Source organism: Kogia breviceps, chromosome 11, assembly GCF_026419965.1.
Source record: "Kogia breviceps isolate mKogBre1 chromosome 11, mKogBre1 haplotype 1, whole genome shotgun sequence".
Taxonomy (NCBI): domain Eukaryota; kingdom Metazoa; phylum Chordata; class Mammalia; order Artiodactyla; family Physeteridae; genus Kogia; species Kogia breviceps.
Genome location: NC_081320.1, coordinates 13530662 through 13551811, shown reverse-complemented (window position 1 = coordinate 13551811; position 21150 = coordinate 13530662). Strand labels below are relative to the sequence as shown.

General features: G+C 44.2%; 1 protein-coding gene across 11 annotated transcripts in view; it reads right to left on the bottom strand.

Moving 5' to 3' along the window:
- Positions 1-21150, bottom strand: part of REEP1 (receptor accessory protein 1) — a 116382-nt gene that overhangs the window by 31728 nt on the left and 63504 nt on the right. For all 11 annotated transcript variants that reach the window (XR_010835379.1, XM_067007271.1, XM_059079366.2 and 8 more), the window contains exons 3-4: positions 14353-14429; positions 2416-2536 (exon numbers count right to left, since the gene is read on the bottom strand). Coding sequence is in view for 10 of the 11 variants with exons in the window: in XM_067007271.1 (XP_066863372.1) it covers positions 2416-2536; positions 14353-14429 (198 nt within the window). In the remaining variant the exon portion in view is untranslated. The remainder of the gene's footprint in view (positions 1-2415; positions 2537-14352; positions 14430-21150) is intronic.

Here is a 21150-nt window from a genome sequence, read left to right as displayed (position 1 = left end):
CTGAGCTTGGGGGCTTGCCCAATACTGATTCTCTCTGGCATGGCCACTAACTGGCTGTCAGACCTGAGCAAGTACTTAGCCTCTATTCACGGTTCTGTCTTCTAAAAAATGAGGACCCTGGTAGCACCTAACTTGTGGAGCAAGGTGAGGAGTACATGCAATCATTCCAGGAAAGCACCTGACACAGTGGCTGGTTTCAGTAACCGAGAACCGTTGTCATCTTCCTTATCTCAAGGAGGTCAGGCCCCGGCAGCTCTGAAATTCTGTTATTCCATAGCTATTTCATACAATATCCAAATCCCTCCCCATGTATATATCGATGGGAGGGATTAGGACGTAGAAAGAAATAGGTGTTGTTTTTGTTGATACAGAAGATCATTTTACAGATCACAAAATAAAAGCAGAAATGAGAAGTCATCCAGCATCATACCACAAGGTAAAGGTGAGGTGGGAAAGAGGGCTGACATCTACTTCAGGGACCAAGACCAAGTAAGATATTGGTTTAGCTCAAATTTGAATCAACGCTGGCTCATTCTTTTTGTTTGTTTGGTTTAGGTTGTCGTTGTCACTGTTTTAAGAAAACAGCTGTTGTGTAATCACAGGAGCTCATTGCAGAGTTCAGTCAATGACACTTGGCCTCCACTTCATTTGAAGTTCAGCCCATCGGTGCACTTCCTTCGCTTTGAGGTATGCAGGTGGGCAGTCAACCCCCTGCCTTGTCCTTGTTTAAGCTTCTTCAGGAAGTCACAACGCTAAGTTTCCATTGTGACCCCTGGCTGACTCCAGAAGTGATTCTTGGCAGCTCTTAAGAGTCAGTCACCTTCATTTCAATGGAAATTACACTGGCAGCTTCAGGGTAAATCCAGTGTTTGGAGAAAGGGAAGTAGGAAGAATAGAGATTGATAACCAAGTCAAGACAGGGATTACCATTCCTCAAAATCCACCCTCTGAGACGGGAAGTGTGTCCTCGTTCCTAAACGGATTCTCAGAAACGTCTACAGTAGCCTGCTCATCCAACCGATATACTCAAAGGCTTCCCCAGGAAGTCCAAAGTATCCAACTTTCAGAAGCAATAGAAATGAGTATATCAAGCCACCAACAGTGCTCCTAATTCACACTGTAGAATCCTACCACACAATCAGTTTAGAAAGTCATAGAATATCATTAATGAATTATACAATGTTGGACCCAGTCATTCCACTCCTGAGAATTTATTCTAAGATAAGAAGTCAACAGAAGGAACTATATACTATGTGTGGTGATTGTCGTGGGTCATTTGGAAGACCAAGTGAAAAAGGATGATATGCCATCATGTCTAAGATCTCAGAAGATACATATTGTATCTGCTCAGCTTTTTTGTTGTTGCTTTTTGATTTGGAGTGGCTTTTTTTTTTTTTAATGTACGCTTAAAATTTTATTTTAAAGAAACGTTTCACAGACTGGATTGAACTTAAAAAAGGAGCTACCAAACAAATTAATAAGACAGAGGTCATGTTTATTTTAGTGGTCTCGGCATCTATTACTGTATGAAATCTTAAGAAAACAATGGAACAATCCATTGAAAGCAAATCTGGCAAATTAGGTTCAGTGGAGATGTTAAACAAAAAATAATTTTATAGACAGTGACATTATCTTATAAATAGCTTAAATTTCTTTTCAAGAGGTGTTAAGTTGTAATTCCTCCTTGAATCCTTGGTTTTTGTTGACCCCTTCCTGCAATTTCTCCCTATCTTATTTTTTCCATCTCTGACAACAGACAAACCTACATTTTCATTTCAAGGATGTATGTGAAGTACTTTGAAGTGAAACAAACACAAAAGATAAATAGCATGAAACAAATTATTATGACTATTCTCATTAATACTTATTGACTGATAATTACTAAAGTAGCAGGTATTTCATTGGTAGCATACATTTTATCATTGAACAAGAAAGCAAATGTACTAGAAATTTATTATATTCCAGTCTCTGTTAGTAGCTATCTGGGTACAAGTTCAAATCATTTAATCTTTCTAGGCTTCAACTTTCCTGTTTATGTTTTTAAAGTATTTTAATAGGCTATGTAAAAATCCTATCTGCAAAAGGATAGGGGCTGAGCCTGATAAAAGGAAGGAAATTCAGTTTGGGGAGTTGAATCATGAGTGAATCTTTTCTGTTTTTTGTTTCAATGTATGGAAATGTTTTACAATAAATAATGATGAATAATACCCTTTTGAGAATTTCACCACTATTTCTAAACAGGTCATAAAAATAGACTTAAAAAAGAAAAATTAGAAGGAACAAATGTTGCAGGGGGGAAATAAGAGTCAATTAAGTCTCCTGCAATAAAACAACCTGCCTTTTTTTTTTTTTTAATCACTTTTTAAAAGTTTTTCACTCACTGGAAGGAGTGCAAGGCAGAGGAACATAAATTACCTTTTCTTTTGAAGAGAGCGTGGGATGTACAAACTTCCTATAGAGGAGGCTGGAGCCTTTTGTGTAGGGAGACAGCAGCCAGGCTACAAATGCTATTTTTAGTTCATAATAGAATGGAAACCTGGAGAGAGATGAGAAAATACACATTCCATTAGGTTCTCAGCAACTCCACCCTGAGCCTCTGAAACATGAGACTTGGGGGCATAAACACCTCTCCAGCCTGCACGCAGCCCCGTGGCCCCCAGATTCCCATGAAGGTGTATGCACACACAAGCATAAGCCCAAGGCCTCTTGAAAGCCAGTTCTTTTTTTTTTTTTTTTTTTCCTCTTCGGCCATACGGCTCAGCTTGTGGGATCTTAGTTCCCCAACCAGGGACTGGACCTGGACCCTCAACAGTGAAAGCACTGAGTCCTAACCACTGGACCGCCAGGGAATTCCCAAAGCTGGGTTCGTGTTTTCTTTCGTTGTCAAGCAGGCCAGGGACCCGGGGTCTCTCCAGCAATCACCCTATGACCGCGCTTGACAACAGCTGGGGCTTCCTTCTGAGCTCTGTTCATTTCGGTTGGAGCCGGGGCTCCCGTAGGCGCAGATGCCGCAACCAGCCGTGCCCAATTTCCCGGTCATTCACTCTTCACTGGAGGCCAAGAAGGCACAAACACGGGATTTACAGTAGGGTGGAGCTGACAGAGAATCACCAGACTGAGAATGGAAGCCTCCCCTCCTTGACTATCTTCTTAGTCCCCAAAAAGGCAGGGATGGGAGCCCAACTCTTGCCGGGAGAGAGGATGCTTACTCACCCTGCTCAAATCAACAGCAGGCTGGCGGGGAGGAGGGGAGGCGTCAGTTAGGAGTTTGGGGTTAATACATACACACTTCTATATATAAAACAGATACCAACAATGACCTACTGTATAACACAGGGAACTATACTTAACATTTTGTAATAACCCATAAGAGAAAAGAATCTGAAAATATATATATATACATATATAACTGAATAATTTTGCTTACACCTGAAACAAACACATCATTGTAAATCAACTATACTTCAATTAAAAAAATTAAATTTAATTAAAAATACCGGGGCTTCCCTGGTGGCGCAGTGGTTGAGAGTCCGCCTGCCGATGCAGGGGTCACGGGTTCGTGCCCCGGTCCGGGAAGATCCCACATGCCGCGGAGCAACTAAGCCCGTGAGCCATGGCCGCTGGGCCTGCGCGTCCGGAGCCCGTGCTCCGCAACGGGAGAGGCCACAGCAGTGAGAGGCCCGCATACCGCAAAAAAAAAAAAAAAAAAAATACCAACAGCAGGCAAAAAGGTCTTGATCTTTTTGGTGCCAAAAGAAGGAAGAGTTCAGGGTACGGATGACATACGATTCTGAAGTTTAAAGTCCTGCATGCCATTTGTTTATGCATCCCATAAACACTCACTGGGCACCGTGTGTGACAGCTGGTGCTGAGCACCGAGGAGACATTGAGGAGCAAAGAAGACCTGACCCCTGCTCTCTGGGAGCTTCCAGTCTAGCAGGAAACATAGACAAGGTTCTGGCGTCCTTGGAACTGGTGGTCCAGTCAAGGAAACAGAGATTGCTCAAATCATCACAATTAATATAGAATAGCAAGCTGAGACAAGTGCCATCACGGGCCTCTGCTAACCCACGCGGTGCCTCTGCACGTGTGAGAAAAAGCCAAGTCCTTCAGCTGGATGCAGTCCTGCGAGCACATGGCTTGCAGACAGGGCTTCATCTGAATTTCAGCTCCACTCCCCTCCTTGGCCAGATATCCTGTGCTATGAACAACCGGGACAACCATACTTGGCAGGCCTGATGTGTATTAACCATATTTTTTTTTTTTTTTTTTTTTTTTGGTACGCGGGCCTCTCACTGCTGTGGCCTCTCCCGTTGCGCAGCACAGGCTCCGGACGCGCAGGCTCAGCGGCCATGGCTCACGAGCCCAGCCGCTCCGCGGCACGTGGGATCTTCCCGGACCTGGGCACGAACCCGCATCCCCTGCATTGGCAGGCGGACTCTCAACCACTGCGCCACTGGGGAAGCCCTAACCATATTTTTTAATTTTTTTGTTGTTGTTGTTGTTTTTGTTTTCTGCGGTACGCGGGCCTCTCACTGCTGTGGCCTCTCCCGTTGCGGAGCACAGGCTCCGGACGCGCGGGCCCAGAGGCCATGGCTCACGGGCCCAGCCGCTCCGTGGCACGTGGGATCCTCCCGGACTGGGGCACGAACCCGCGTCCCCTGCATCGGCAGGCGGACTCTCAACCACTGCGCCACCAGGGAAGTGCCTCTGCTTCCTGATCAGCCCCATGCTTCCCCACGTGGCTCTGTGCAGAGGGCTGTACCTCTAGGGATCTGTGAATATAACGAGCTTATTCCTTCATGATAGTCATTTCTGTGTCTGCATGTCTTACCAGACCTGAAAACAAAGTCTGGGTACCATTAAAACAGATGCGATGAGGGAAAGTGACACCTGGGCTAGTCTGAGGAATCAGAAAAGTAAACCCCTCCCAGGCATCCTCCCTGATAAGAGAGCCAAAACAAAGAGCAATTTCTAGCAAGTCATTTCAGAGTCCTTTAACTCTCACGTCACTCCAGTCAGCGGCTCCACCCCCTCCTCCTTTCCTCATCCTAGTCCACTGCCTTCTGCTTCTGGCAGGCCCTTCCTGAACATTCCCTTAGCAACTGAAGGACACTTTCATGTCAAGATTGTTTAACGTTTCACAGCCAGAAAAGAGAAGGAACTGAAGGAACCGAGGTGTGATTCTCCCGTAATTGAACACTCTGGTGATGAACAATGAAGGAAGTTTTGTCTCGAAAACAAGTATTTGTCAGCCCCAAGGGACAAATGAACCTGCAAAGCTCAGGCATCAACCCAAGATTCACGGATAATCCCAGGGGGCTCTGTCGCACTGCTGCTCTTTTGTTTATTATGTAAAAGACGAGTTTTTAAAAAAATAGGTCACGTGTGCACATAGTTTAAAAAAGTCTAGAAGTCCCAAAGAGTATATAGCACAGTCTCCTTCCCATCCTGGATGCTTTTCCAAAAGCATAGACATCATCAGTTTCTTGTGCATCCTTCCAGAAGTGGACTAGGGCAAAGATATACAATTGTGTGGGTATATATGACTCCCGTAATGTCCCCCATGCTCACCTAGTGGCATTCTCTGCACCCCTCCTACACCTTGCTTCCCCCTACTGGACACACACGATTAACAGTACACTTTGGGGATTTTTTTATTTTTTGGCTGTGCCACGTGGCTTGCGGGATATTAGTTCTCCAACCAGGGATCGAACCCGGGCCCTGGCAGTGAAAGCTCGGAGTCCTAACCACTGGACCGCCAGGGAATTCCCCAGGCCTCACTCTTTTTTTTTTTTTGAATTTTTGAATTTTATTTCATTTATTTTTTTATACAGCAGGTTCTTATTAGTCACTGTTCTTAACGGCTGTGTATGGGGGCATGAGAATCTATCCAGATCCCCATGAATGCATATTTACAAAGGTTACCATCTTTGGCTACTACAACAAAGCTGACAAAGCTGCAGTGAATCTCCTGGAGCATGCTTTTTTTTTTTTTTTTTTTTGGTACGCGGCCTCTCACCGCTGTGGCCTCTCCCATTGCAGAGCACAGGCTCCGGACGCGCAGGCTCAGTAGTTGTGGCTCACGGGGCCCAGCCGCTCCGCGGCATGTGGGATCTTCCCAGACCGGGGCACGAACCCGCATCCCCTGCATCGGCAGGCGGACTCTCAACCACTGCGCCACCAGGGAAGCCCTGGAGCATGCTTCTTTACGTACCTATGCTAACGTGCCTTTAGGAAAATGCCCAGAAGTGGAATTTCTGCGGAATTTCTGATTTACAGATAGAGGTTGTACTTCTGTGCAAACATAGGTACCAGAGTCTGATTCCCCACGGTCAAACCATCACAGTGTAGGACCAACCGTAAGAGCCTGCCCCAGGCTGGGCGGGGGTGTGGAGGGGTGAACACTAGATCCTGAGCAATCCTTCTGTGCTGCCAGAGACCCTTTATTCTCTGGCCAGCCTGCTACTGAGCCTCCTGTTCTTCAGGATCTTTCCCGTGTGCCCCATCCATGCTGGCGCAGCCTTTGAAAACCTTCCTGCCTCCTAACCTTCTGGCTTCACCTCCCAAATCTTCTCTTGTCAGGCTGGCAACGCATCTCCAATGACCAATTGGGGTAGCCGACTTCACTTGGTGGTCTCCAGACCACCAAGATACCGCCCACCCTGGACAGTATCTCTAGATACAGTATCTCTGGACCAGGACACAGAGGGCTCCTCTGTATTCCCCTGTCCACCTTGGATGATGGAGCTTCCTTTGAAGAGAAATCAACTAGTTATAGAAGAATCACAATGGAATGGGTTTGTTCCTTGGGCAGAAGGCTGACAAGAATATCCAGAGAAGAAAAAAGGGAGAGGTTACAGCCTGCTAATTCTCAACCTTTCCAGGACTTTGGTTAAAAGTAGGCTCCTTTAGAGTCTTTTTTTTTTTTTTTTTTTTTTTTTTAATTATTTATTTATTTATTTTTGCTGTGTTGGGTCTTCGTTTCTTTGCGAGGGCTTTCTCTAGTTGTGGCATGCGGGGGCCACTCTTCATCGCGGTGCGCGGGCCTCTCACTATCGCGGCCTCTCTTGTTACGGAGCACAAGCTCCAGATGCGCAGGCTCAGTAATTGTGGCTCACGGGCTTAGTTGCTCCGTGGCATGTGGGATCTTCCCAGACCAGGGCTCGAACCCTTGTCCCCTGCATTCGCAGGCAGATTCTCAACCACTGCGCCACCAGGGAAGCCCCTTTAGAGTCTTTAGTACCAAAACTCGAACCTCAAGACTGCCTCCTACTGTTAGCAATCACTACGTTTTCTTTCAATTTCTCTCCTCAAGCTTTTTTCCTGCCCCACTTTCTACTCAAAGATAACAACTAGCTCATTGATTGATTCATTCAGTTGGGAAAATTCTATTGAAAAGCTATGAGGTGAAAGGTCTGTGCTAAGCAGTACAGGGAAACCAAAGCTAGGTTAGGCATGCCCTCGCCCTTAGGGGTGTATCATCTAGTAGGAGAGCAGAAACCAACAGGTGACCCCATAAAGTGCAACGTGATATGGAACAATGTCTTAGTGAGGATCAAGAGCCTTGCTTCTCTCCAAATCTCCATCCGCCGCCCACAAACAGCCACTTCATAAGTCTTACTATGTACCTGGCATCAGCTCAACCTTGGTAGGCCCAAAGCAAATCTCTCAGAAGCCTCTACACATTACTCTCTGGTGGGTGAGGGCCCTCTCCCCCTTTGCAGATTCAAGGGAGGAAAGGAGCTTAGGACTGAGTGGGCCTCAGGTTTTAGTCTAAGTTGCCAGCGACTATCGGTAAGGCATGCGGGCCACCTGAGAAGGTCCCGGGGGATGCCAGCTGCCCCGTGGTATCAAAAGAAGCTGAGAGCTACTGCTGAAATCTAAAGCCTCACGCCACAGAACGTAAGTGGGAAACCTCCCTACCTCTCTACTGTGGAACGAGATACCCTGGGTAGGAGTAAAGGCTGTGTATCTTAGCCAGGATAGGAAAGGATGGGAAGAGTGTGCACGGAGGGAGGCTAGACAGACAGACAGACAGACAGACAGACACACACACACACACACACTACAGCGGAAAAAAGAATCCTGCCCCTAAGCCACCAACATAGAAGAAGAGAGGACAAGAAGAGGCACCTACTTCACAGCAGAAGAAAAGTATGAGATGGGAGGAGAGAGAGATGTACTCCACACCTGTGTCTCACTGGCACTGGCAACGCCCCAAGGTGAGCTTCCTTCCCAGAAGGCTGCTGAGAGGTGCTGACTCTGACTAAGCCACCCAGCACCCACATGAAATTGCACACAGTAGGTTCTACAAATATATGGAGAGGGTGGAGACACCTCCTCGACCAGCCTCCGGGGAGCCGCCTCCCCTCCCCCGGTCCTAGACATATTCAAGCAGGTCCCCAGCGGCCTTGTTTGCACTAAGTGACCTCTAGGTCACAGCTGACCTCTGGGCCAATCAGATTGCCCACCCTTGGAGAGTGACATCTGGAACTGGGAGGCCCTCAGCATGGGCATAACCAGTGCTGAGGGGAGTGACAGGCAGCTAAGGGACAGAAGGAAAGTCCCTGAGCTTCAGAGCTGGGGTCCCCGAGGTGGCTGGCTTCTCTCCTTCCAGTTCTTAGTTGTTCAGCTTTCCTTCCATTCCGTGATTTACTCCAGGATCTACCAACAAAGTCTCACGGTTTTCTCTTCTTTTCCTTAAGTTAGTTAGAGGTGGTCTCTGTTGCTTGCTAGAATGGATCTGGGGCCTCAATAACCCGTGGCCCATGGGCCAAGTCCATGGTGACAACCTATGTTAGTAAATAAAGTTTTACTGGAATACAGCCATGCGCACTCATTTACATACTGTCTATGGCTGCTTTCATGCTACAGTGGTAGAGTTAAGCACTTGTGATAAAGGCTGTATGGCTCTCAAGACCTAAACTATTGGGCTTCCCTGGTGGCGCAGTGGTTGAGAGTCCGCCTGCCAATGCAGGGGACACGGGTTCGTGCCCCGGTCCGGGAAGATCCCACGTGCCGCAGAGCGGCTGGGCCCGTGAGCCATGGCCGCTGAGCCTGCGCGTCCGGAGCCTGTGCTCCGCGACGGGAGAGGCCACAGCAGTGAGAGGCCCACATACCGCCAAAAAAAAAAAAAAAAAAACCCTAAACTACTTACTATCTGGACCTCTACAGAAAGAGTTTGCTGATGCCTGGGTTAAAAGTCTCAGCCGCCCACCTCAAGACCCAATGTTTCGAACACTGAAGTGCATGTTATGTCTACTGCCTCTGGAATCATCACACCAGGACCAGGCTCTTGCCATACAGCACAAGAGCCTCCAGGTTGGGCTACTCAGATTCTGTGTTTCCCAGAGGCCTTGGGGTATCTTGACTCTACCAACACAATCACCACCAACCAAGTCAACTCCCAGTCATTGTACCACCATCCCAGCTTTCATTCAAGAAGTGAAGGACCCTGCACATTCCGTAAGGATAAGCCCTTGAACTGCCCTGACCTTGAGGACGTGTTTGAGGAGAAAAGGCCAGATGCAACCATCACATCCAAGGCATACGCACAGCACTGGGGTGCATGGGGCAGGTGTAGTCTCTCTATCCTCCCAACGTAACACCTTCACACTTGAAGGGGTAAGGGTTTTCAAAGAGGGTTGGGCAAGTGACAAAATTGTCAAAAACACATACAATTAATGTGTATAGAAAATTTCTGGAAGAAAACACAACTAATTTTTTTTTTTTGGCCTTGAGGCTTGCGAGATCTTAGTTCCCCGACCAGGGATTGAACCCACGCCCTCAGCAGTGAGAGTGCAGAGCCCAAATTACTGGAGCACCAAAAACACAACTAACTTTTAAAAATGTATTTATTTTTGGCTGCATTGGGTCATCGTCGCTGCACACAGGCTTTCTCTAGCTGTGGCGAGCGGGGGCTACTCTTTGTCGCAGTGCATGGGCTTCTCATTGCGGTGGCTTCTCTTGTTGTAGAGCACGGGCTCTAGGCATGCGGACTAGGTAGTTGTGGCTCGCAGGCTCTAGAGCGCAGGCTCAGTAGTTGTAGTACACAAGCTTAGTTGCTCTGTGGCATGTGGGATCTTCCCAGACCAGGGAGTGAACCCGTGTCCCCTCCAGTGGCAGGTGGATTCTTATTCACTGAGCCACCAGGGAAGTCCCCAAAACACAACTAACTTTTAACAGTGGTACTTCTGGGGAGGGAGCTGAGGGCCTGCGGGAGGAGGGACTTACTTTTCAGTGTATTGTTTCAATTTTATTTTGCCATGTGTATGTAGTATTTTATAGTTTTTAAGAAATTAAATGAGGGCTTCCTTGGTGGCGCGGTGGTTGAGAGTCCGCCTGCCGATGCAGGGGACATGGGTTCGTGCCCCGGTCCAGGAGGATCCCACATGCCGCGGAGCGGCTGGGCCCGTGAGTGATGGCCGCTGAGCCTGTGCGTCCGGAGCCTGTGCTCCGCAACGGGAGAGGTCACAACAGTGAGAGGCCCGCATACCGCAAAAAAAAAAAAAATTAGATGAAATCACTTACACAAATTGTGAAAAAAGCCATCATCCTATCTCTTCTGTGACCATACACAATTGCTGTTTTCATCAACACAGAAAGTTTTTAAAAGTTACCAATGAAGAGGGAACTGCCCTCGTGGAGGGGTGGAGAGAGCAGGATGGGGATGAGTGAAGGGTGATGGGAGTATACACATGAGGCGTGATAGCAAGTCCTGGAAGTTAACAAAAGTTAAAGATGCTTCTGGGAAGCCAGAAGGTGCAGGACTACCCCGCCCCCCTTTCAATTATAAACAGAGCTTAGAGCCGCTGAGTTGGTGTCCATTCCCCAGAAGGGAAAGAGGGCCCTGTGTCTGATGAGTCTATCCCGTGTCCATTTCCAGGGCTAGAGGGAGGATGGAGAGGAAGGACTCTCCTAGAAGGAGACCATGATCTGCAATACCTGGAGGTTGGCAGGAAAAAAGAAAGCAGGCTGAGGGTGTGTCCAGGCTGTGAGCTGAGGCAGGCAGGGAAGGGCCCCAACGAACCATTCCCTGCAGAAGCAGAGCCCACGGTGCCAGGAGAGAAGCAAGGGACCCTCACTTTCCACCCACAAACTGCCTGGATGGCGCCTGTTCAGAGGGACCAACGAGGGACCAGATGAGGCCTCCATATGGGTCAGGAAGAGAGGGGGATTCTACCCATACGTGTACACATGCTCCAAATACCCTAGTTATCAGGTGCCTTCCTGTGGCATGCAGCACATGACCTTGATCCTATGGGCTTCCTCCCCATGTTACCCACAAATATGTTACCTTATGTAGTAAAGGGATTCTACAGATGTAATTAGGGTAATTAATCAGCTGATTTTAAGATAGGGAGATTATACTTGATTACTGAGGTGGGTCTAATCTAATTACCTGAGACTTTAAAAGCAAATGCAGGGGCTTCCCTGGTGGTGCAGTGGCTGAGAGTCTGCCTGCCAATGCAGGGGACGCAGGTTCGTGCCCCAGTCCGGAAGGATCCCACACCGCGGCTGGGCCCGTGAGCCATGGCCACTGAGCCTGCACGCCCGGAGCCTGTGCTCCACAATGGGAGAGGCCACAGCAGTGACAGGCCCTCATACCGCAAAAAAAATAAAAATAAAAAAGCAAATGCAGAGATCTTTCTCTGGCTGGTAACAGAAGAAGATGGAGATGACATGCCATTGTTGGCTTGAAGATGACAGGGGGGCACATGTAAAGGAAATGGGGACCTCAGTCCTACAGCCACAAGGAACTGAATTCTGCCAACACCTGAATGAGCCTGGAAGTGGAATCTCCCCAGAGCCTCCAGATAAGAGCCTAGGCTGACCCACACCCTGGTTTTGGCCTTGTGAGCTCCTCAGCAGAGCTCTCAGTTGACTCTACCTGGACTTCTAACTCACAGAAACTGTGAAATATTAAATTTGTATTGTTTTAAGCTGCTAAATTTGTGGTAATCTGTTACTACAGCAACAGAAAAGTAATACACTGGGACTTCCCTGGTGGTCCAGTGGTTAAGAATCAACCTTCCAATGCAGGGGATGTGGCTTCAATCCCTGGTCGGGGAATTAAGATCCCACATGCCACGGGGCAACTAAGCCCGTGCACCACAATTACTGAGGTCACGCACCACAACTAGAGAGAAGCCCACACGCCGCAGCGAAAGATCCCACATGCTGCAATGAAGATCCCGCAACCAAGACCCGACGCAGCCAAAAATAAATAAATAAATAAACAAAAATTTAATTAAAAAAAAAAAAGTAATACATCTCCCCAAATCAAAATCAAATCAATCTCAGAAACAGTTGTTGAGCACTTATTAGGCATGAGACTAAAATTCCAGAGCCATGGGTAAAACATATTCCAGCTACCAGGGAGCAAGCATATCCATCATCAGGCAGGACTTCTACCCAGGAAAGAGCAGCAAGGCTGAAATGCCAGAAACCCCCGGGAAAGAGCTCATGAGACTAACGCTCTCCCCACTTTGTTCATGATAAGGGACAGGAGGACAGCAGGAGGCCACCTGGCACCAGACAGAAGGAGGGCATCATTAAGAAGGCTGCACGACATGAAGTGCTGGCCACACTCTTTAATTGACTATACAATCCTCACTGGGTCTGGCCTGTTCTCCTCATCTCTGCAGGACAGACACGAACCTCCCCACTTTAGCTCTGCACAAAATGAGGTCCACCTCCTAGTGCCAGCCTCTGAGGTCTGGGGAAGACAAAAAAAATGGCTCAGCAGAGTTCCATCTCCAGTCCTGGAGACTCTGCCCCGTCTTCAGTCTGTTGTTTATCTGGGCACAGGACAGTGCAGAATGGCACAAGCATATTGAATTAGGTAATCCAGATTCCTTCCTTCCAGCTTAAGGCCATAATAGCTGAGACATCTCTCTCTGCCAGTAGAGATGAAAGCCTGGCTCCTTCAGGGGAACAACTACACACTGAGGTCATTAAGGTCACTGATCCAAGACAGGATTCAGTGAAGTAGTGTTCAGAGAAGTGGATGTCTTTGATCTAGGACATCCCAGAGGGTAAGTCCAGGCTAATCCTTTTTGGGGTAAGAACTTTTTTTTTTTCTCAAAATGGAAATATTTTTATTATTTTCCCTGATGAAACCTGATCATGGTAAAACATTCATACAACACAGCAAATGTGAAACTGACCCCATGATCCCAAGTTGCGGAAATAACCTTTGCTAACAGACAAGTATTTTCCACACTATTTTTAGTACACATTCACATGTGCACAAACTCAGACCCTTTAGATACGAACAGGATACTGTATATTATTCACAGCCTCTTTCAGCTAAGACACAATATATGAATACAAACACCTAGCTTATGATTTTCACTTGGTCCATTGCTGTAGTAGCTGCATTGTTCATGCGAGAGAAAAAGCTGTCTATCGAAAGGGGACTGATTAAATAAATTATGATCCATCTATACCATGAAATTCTATGTGGCCTTTAAAAGAGTAGGTAGATCTATTTATGCTTACATCAAAGTATTTCAAAAATAAATTTAAGAAACAAAGTGGGAACTGTTAGGTATACTACAGTACTATTGTTTTTAAAAAAGGAAAAGTATGTGTATATGCGTGTACGTATACACACGCGTACATTTTTTAAAAGTATATACAGTTGTGAAAAGCAGTAATGGTGAGGGTGAATGGTGTAGGGGAGAAACTTAGTTTTATTGCACACTTTTGTGTACTGTTTTTCTCCTTTTAATTTTTTTTATTTTTATTTTTTTTTTAAATTCATTTTATTTACTTATTTATGGCTGTGTTGGGTCTTTGTTTCTGTGCGAGGGCTTTCTCTAGTTGTGGCAAGTGGGGTCCACTCTTCATCGTGGTGCGCGGGCCTCTCACTATCCTGGCCTCTCTTGTTGCGGAGCACAGGCTCCAGACGCGCAGGCTCAGTAATTGTGGCTCGCGGGCCCAATTGCTCCGCGGCATGTGGGATCTTCCCAGACCAGGGCTCGAACCCATGTCCCCTGCATTGGCAGGCGGACTCTCAACCACTGCGCCACCAGGGAAGCCCCTTTTTATTTTTTTTAAACATAGGAATGCTTCTTTACCAACTCCATTAATTGAGGAATTGTGTTTATCTTGCCCATCATTATATCATTGTACAAACAATACCTGCTCTTATATGGTCATTCAATAAATATTTACCTGAAGAACAATTTTACAGACTAATTGATTTGAAATGTTCCAATTGGCATTCCTGCACCTGCTTCTCTGTGCTAATAAGGTTTGAGACTGCTTTCAGACATTCCCACTTCTCCCCTGACACTTAACAACATCTTTCCTGGAAAAGTCCCAATTTCCTGGAGTACTTACCAACAAAGGAAGATGTCGGTGAATGTCTCTGCTGTGGTGAAAAGTGCAAATATAATCCAGTACATCATCCATTTGACCTGTTGAAGGAGAAAGCAACAAAGCTAGCAGAAAAGGTCAAGGATGAATGGCTGCCAACTTGAAGAGAACAGGCCCTGACAGTGGATGCTGAGATGTGTCCAGGCAGAGTGGCCTGCATTGGTAAGCCCTTTTCCTATCTTTCCCCAGGCTGGTTCAGTTCTACTCCAGACCTTGGGGCTGGGGGCAAACAGGCTGTTTCCACAGCTGACCTAGGCTCAAGCTCTAAGTAGACTTTAGGTGGTCTTCAATAGCCCTCAGGTGAGCCAGGGAGAACTGAAGGCCAGCAGTGACTCAGGTTTCAGTCAGGTCATTTGCCCAGGACTAACACCAGGTGAATAAAGTTTTCAAGCCTCCACAGAGACACACCCTGGAATAAACTTTAACCTGGCCAGACTCTCTGATATGGAATGATGGTAATCCTCACTGGTCATTTAAAAACCCTTCCAGGGACTTCACTGGCGGTCCAGTGGTTAGGACTCCATGCTTCCATTGCAGGGAGCATGGGTTCAATCCCTAGTCGGGGAACTAAGATCCCACATGCCATGGTGTGGCAAAAAAACAAAACCAAAAACAAACAAAAAAACACTTCCATGTGGGAAAGCCCCATAGTCCCTCCCAGAAACTGGATCTTTTCTTTTAATCTCCCCCATGTGACCATCCTTTTCCATTTGTACTGTTTCTCTTCCCCAATTGAGGCCTTGGTCCCCTCTCTCCTGAACTACTGCAGGGGTCTCCTGACTGCTTCCCTGTCTCTTGGCTTTCCCCTCACCAATCCATTCTACAAACTATCCCCATATTAATCTCCCCCAAAGCATGAACTCAACCTATTAATCCTCCATTTAAAATCTTCTAGCCTGCAGCATAAAGTCCAAATTCCTTAGTCTGCTCCTTCTGGCTTTTGGAAATGGTGGGGTAGTTTGTATTGGACTAATCCTCTTGCCAATAACGATAATAAGCTCTGAACAAAATATTTTATTTGATTGATTGACTGACTGATTGATTGCCTGCCGCGCCGCGCCGCGCCACACGGCTTATAGGATCTTACTTTCCCGACCGGGGGTCGAACCCGCACCCTCAGCAGTGAAAGTACAGAGTCCTAACCACTGGGTCGCCAGGGAATTCCCTGAACAAAATATTTTAAAACAGCTGTTTGAAGGCTAGAAAAGCTATCAAAAGCTGGCAGAAACTGGAAAGGATCCAACTCTTGAAATAAGGGGACCACACCAGAGTAAATCCATGTTGATGTAGTTAAGGAAACTCCCTAGCTGGCAAATCATGGGGCAGATAGAACTCCAGAAGAAACCCATCATCTTATTTGCCTGAGGAAGTGGAAAATAGAGTTTGAGATTGCCAATGATGCTGGAAACTGAAAAGGAAAAATCCCCAGTAAGAGGGAAGCCATAAGGGGGTAGGCCACCAAATCCACATACAAATTCCTTTCAATTTCTTGGCTGGCTCCTGAATTGCATAGAATCAGGTAATATTCCAAGGTGTCTGAGTAAAATACAGCTGGAAAACTGAGATTTGAACAGAGATTCAGTTTCTGCCCACTGGAGGAGAAATAGAGCTTGGAGTTCAAGTTCTGCCAAATTAGAGGAGCTTGGTAAACATTTGGGAATTTCCAGTGAAACGCCTAAAAGGCCAAATCTTAGGAATAAAAATTATACTCTACGACTAAGAGATTAGCTCTAGGACTAAGAGCAAAACTGAAATACACCTGCCCCAATAAAACGTAAAACCTAGCTGCCACAAGGTCAAGATGATCTGTCAGAATTTAACTGCCTGTGACAACAAAAATTAACATTCTTCACGAGAAGGCAATGCAGATCTAGAGTTCCTATGATGTATTACACATAACAGTCCAATAAACAAGAATAGCTATATATATGAAGAAACAGGAGAACATACTCCATGGTTAAGAGAAAAACTGGTCAATAGAAACAGATACATATTTGACCTAGATTTTATAATTAGCAAAGGCTTTAAAAAGTATAAATGTGTGCTGAGACAACTAGATATTCACATGTGAATGAAGATGGACTTCTACCTCACACCATATACAAATAATAAACTTAAAATGGATTAGGGACCTAAATGTAAGAACTCTTACAAGAAAACACAGGAGTAAATTTTTGTGACCTTGGATTAAACAATGTTTTCTTAGATGTGACATCAAAAACACAAGCAATGAAGGAAGAAAATAGATAAATTAGACTTTGTCAAAATTTAAAACTTTTGTACTTCAAAGGATACCATGAAGAAAGTGAAAAGACAACCCACAAAATGGGAAAAACTATTTGCATATCAATATCTGATATGGTATTTGTATCCAAATAATAAAGAACTCATACAACTCAATAATAAAAAGACAAAACCCAACTTAAAATGTGCCAAGGGCCCATATCTTTTAGAAAATGAATCAATAATTAATAAATCCAATACCCATTTATGATAAAAACTCTCAGCAAAGGAATAGAGGGGAACCTCCTCAACTTGACAAAGAACATCTACAAAAAACCCTACAGCTAACATCACACTTAATTGTGTGAAATTAGATGCTTTCCCACTAAGATCAGAAACAAGACAAAGAGGTCCCCTCTTAACACTCCTATTCACTATCATACTGGGAGTTCTAGCTAATGCAATAAGATAAGAAGTGAAATAAAAAGTATACAGACTGTGAAGAAAGGCATAAAACTGTCTTTTTTTCAGATGGCATGACTGTCTATATAGAAAACCTAAAAGGACTGACAGAAACAAAAACAAAACACCTGGAACAAATGAGCAATTATAGCAAGGTTTGAGGACACAAGGTTAATATATAAAATAATCATATAAAAAATATAAAAACCAATTGCTTTCCTATATGCCAACAATGAACAACTGGAACTTGAAATTTAAAAGAAAAATACCATTTATATTGGCACCAAAAAAATGTAATTACTTAGGAATATACCTAACAAAATATGCAAAAGCTCTATATGAGGAAAACCACAGTACTCCAATGAAAGAAATCAAAGAAGAGTTAAATAAATGGAGAGATGTTGTATGTTCATGGATAGGAAGACCCAATATTATCAAAATGTCAGTTCTTCCCAACTTGATCTATACATTCAATGTAATCCCAATTGAAATGCCAGCAAATTGTTTCATGGACATCAACAGATTAATTCTAAAGTTTATATGGAAGAGCAAAAGACCTGAATAGCCAATATGATACTGAAGAAGAAGAACAAAGTCAGAGAACTGACACTATCTAACTTCAAGACTTACTATAAAGCTACAATAATCAAGACAGTGTGGTATTAGTGAAACTACAGATAAATATATCAGATAGACTAGACAAATAGAATAGAGCCCCAAAACAGACCACATAAATATAGTCAACTGATCTTTGACAAAGGAGCAAAGGCAAATCGATGGAGAAAAGATAGTCATTTCAATAAATGGTGCTGGGAACAACTGGATATTTGCATTAAAAACGTTGATAGATGTAGGCATTGATCTTACATCTTCCACAAAAATTACTCAAAATGCATCTAAATGATAGATGCAAAATTATAAAATTTCTATAAGATAACACAGGACAAAATCTAGGTGACCTGGAGCTTGTCAATGAATCTTAATACATCACCAAGAGTGTGACCTATGGAAGAAAAAAACTGATAAGTTAGACTTCATTAAAATAAAAAACTTCTGCTCTTCAAAAGACATTGTTAAGACAATGAAAAGACAAGCCACAGACTTGGAGAAAATACTTGCAATACATATATCTGAAAAAGGACTTGTATCCAAAATATACAAAGAATACTTAAAACTCAACAACAACAAAAATAACCCAATTTTTAAAATGGCAAAAGATCTGAAAGACACCTCACCAAAGAAGATATTCAGCAACTTATTAACAAATATTTTGTTATAAAAGCTAAATTTTTCATCTGTCACCACTTAACAAGACACTTATCCTAGGAGAAAAAGGGTGGGTTCAATATTATTTTCTTTAAAAAGTAGAAATATGTTAAATAATCTATAGGAAAAGGTACATATAATGAGTGAAGAGATGGGAGATTTCAAGAGAAAGAGGAAAATTTTTAAAAAGAACTAAACAATATCCTAGAACTGAAAAATACATTAACTGAAAAAAATTTTTTTTTAATTATTGAATGGAATTTATAGCAGCTTGGACACAAAAAAAGATTTGTGAACTTGAAGACAAGACAGTAGAGTCAACCAGGCTGAAGTCTAGATTGGAGGAGGGCAGGTGCGGAATGAAGAGTCTCAATACCTGTGGAACAGCATCAAGCAGTCTAACACATATGGAATAGGAATTCCAGAGGAGAGGAAAAAGAGAATTGGACAGAAAAATTATTTGAAGAAATATCCACTGAAAATTTCCAAAATTTGACCAAAATATCAAACCCACAGGACCATGAAATCCAATGAATTGAAGCAAGATAAATATGAAGAAAACCACACCTAGCCACATCATAGTAAAACTGCTAAGAAGCAAAGAGAAAATCTGAAGCAAGGGAAAAAAGACATTACATACAGGGGAATGACAATAAGAATTATAACTGACTTTTTATCAGAAACAATGAATACCAGAAGAAAATGGAATAACACCTTTAAAGTGCTAAAAGAAAAAAAAAAAAGTGTCAACCTATAATTCTATACCCAGCATAAATATCTTTCAAACATGAAGGCAGTTCTGGTGAATCTCCATTGTCTTTGTGACTCTGAAACACGTGGCATAATAGATTAATTAGAGGCCTTCTCTATTTAGAAAAACAAGACAGTCCCCTGGAAACAAGGCTGGCTTAGTCCATCAAAAGAAACTATCTAAGATGCTACATGCTACCAAGGTTATCTGCAGCAGAACGGGCTCTTTATCAGGGAGCAAACAAGATCTAGTCCAGCTGTAAAGTCCATGGCATACTGGGGCCCAAGATCCAGGAATTCCCAACACTAGTACCCAGATACACTGCCAAGAGCCTGAATTCCCTCTCTGGAGGCTTTTTCTTTTTAGTGTTCAAACCACACTCTAGAATCTTTGGTTAAAAACAAAGGAAAATGACAACAACAATAAAAAATATTTTTTTCCTTGACACAACCCTTAGATACAAACTTCTCCAGTGGGTCACCTACACTTGCAGTGTCTACTTCCTCATCCCTCACTTACTCAGTGCACTGCATCCATAACATCAAAACTGCCCTCACTGGGGTCTTTGTAACATATTTCGAGGGATTGTAAGGGACCCTTTTTCAGTTTTTCACTTGACTTGCTTGACTTTTCAGCTAGATGTGAAACTATCACTTACTGAAAAGCTCTCGCAACACTACCCGATTTCCCTCTCAACTTTCTGGCTACTTCTCAGGCTCATCAATACCTCCCCAGGGCTTTGTTCTTGACATCCTATTCTAACCCTAGACTGGACATTCTCCCTGAAGGAAGTTCTGCATTCTTCACCTAACATAGCCAATGAATCACCAAGTTCTGTCACTTCCACCCTCGTATTTCTCTTGAACTTATCTTTTCTCCATCCCTCTACCATTACTTCAGACCACCACCATCTCCTGCCTAGAACAAAACTACAGCATTTGGTTGGTTTTTATACCTCTACCCCCTTCCCAGTCCATCCTCCATATTCCAGTCAGAATGATCCAGATTTGATGATTCTCCTTCCTAGCTTAAAGCCTTCAATAGCTCCTTATTGTTGTTACAATAAGGCCCAAATTCCTTAACCTGGCTTACAAGTCCTTGCATAAATGGACATTGATTACCTCCACCAAAAGCTCTCCTCCTCATACACACCTTCTCAAATTTTCCACTCCAATTATAACTCTTTCAGTTTCCTAATAGAGTATCTTCTTTTGCCTCCAGATTTCAGCCCTCAGATATCAACTTAACTGTCATTTTCCTCCAGGAAGTGCCCAAAGTTTACGTATCCTCTCCTTTCTTCCTCCCATGGTATCATACATCTTCCCTGTCATAACACTTACCACTCTGCTTTAAAAGTACCTGTTTATTCTGATGTTTTTCTTCCTACATTGTAAGTTTCCTGAGAGTAGAGACCACTTCTTGCACATCATTATATCTTTTGTACCCAAAACAGTTCTTGGCACATAGTAGGTTCTAGGTGAATATGTTTTAAATGCCTGGATTAGAATATTCGGTGTTGTGAATGGAAAAGAAAGAATGGTCTCAAAAAGGTTGAGATGGAATATACTTTGGAAAATACTGGTCTAGGTGGCTTTTTGAGAAGAAAAAATTAGATAGCTTGCAAAGCAACAGATGTTCCCTATGAGATGGAGGGCTAGGTATACACGGGATGGTCCTGGTGAAGCCACGGCATGAGTGACTGATAGTTATGGAGCCTCTCACACTAGCAAGAAAATAAAGAAAGAGCCAATTTAGGGAGAAGAAGCTAAGCTCCATGAGGCAGAGGACAGTCTGAGGGTCCCAGAGGACATCCAAGAAGAATGCCCAACAGGCGTCTGGAAAGGCAAAACTACATCTCAGGAGGGGGGATGGGGCTGAAGACAAAGGTGAGGGAGCCAAGGCAGAGAGGAGGCTGGAAGTGTTAGTCTAAAATAAGTTTCCATCATGTACTCCTCCACTTTAAAACACTTTCATGCAGAAGGAAGGGTCTGAGAATGACTCACTGAGCTTAACAAGGTAAATGAAATACTGGTGACTCATTCATGGAAACCATAAATAAA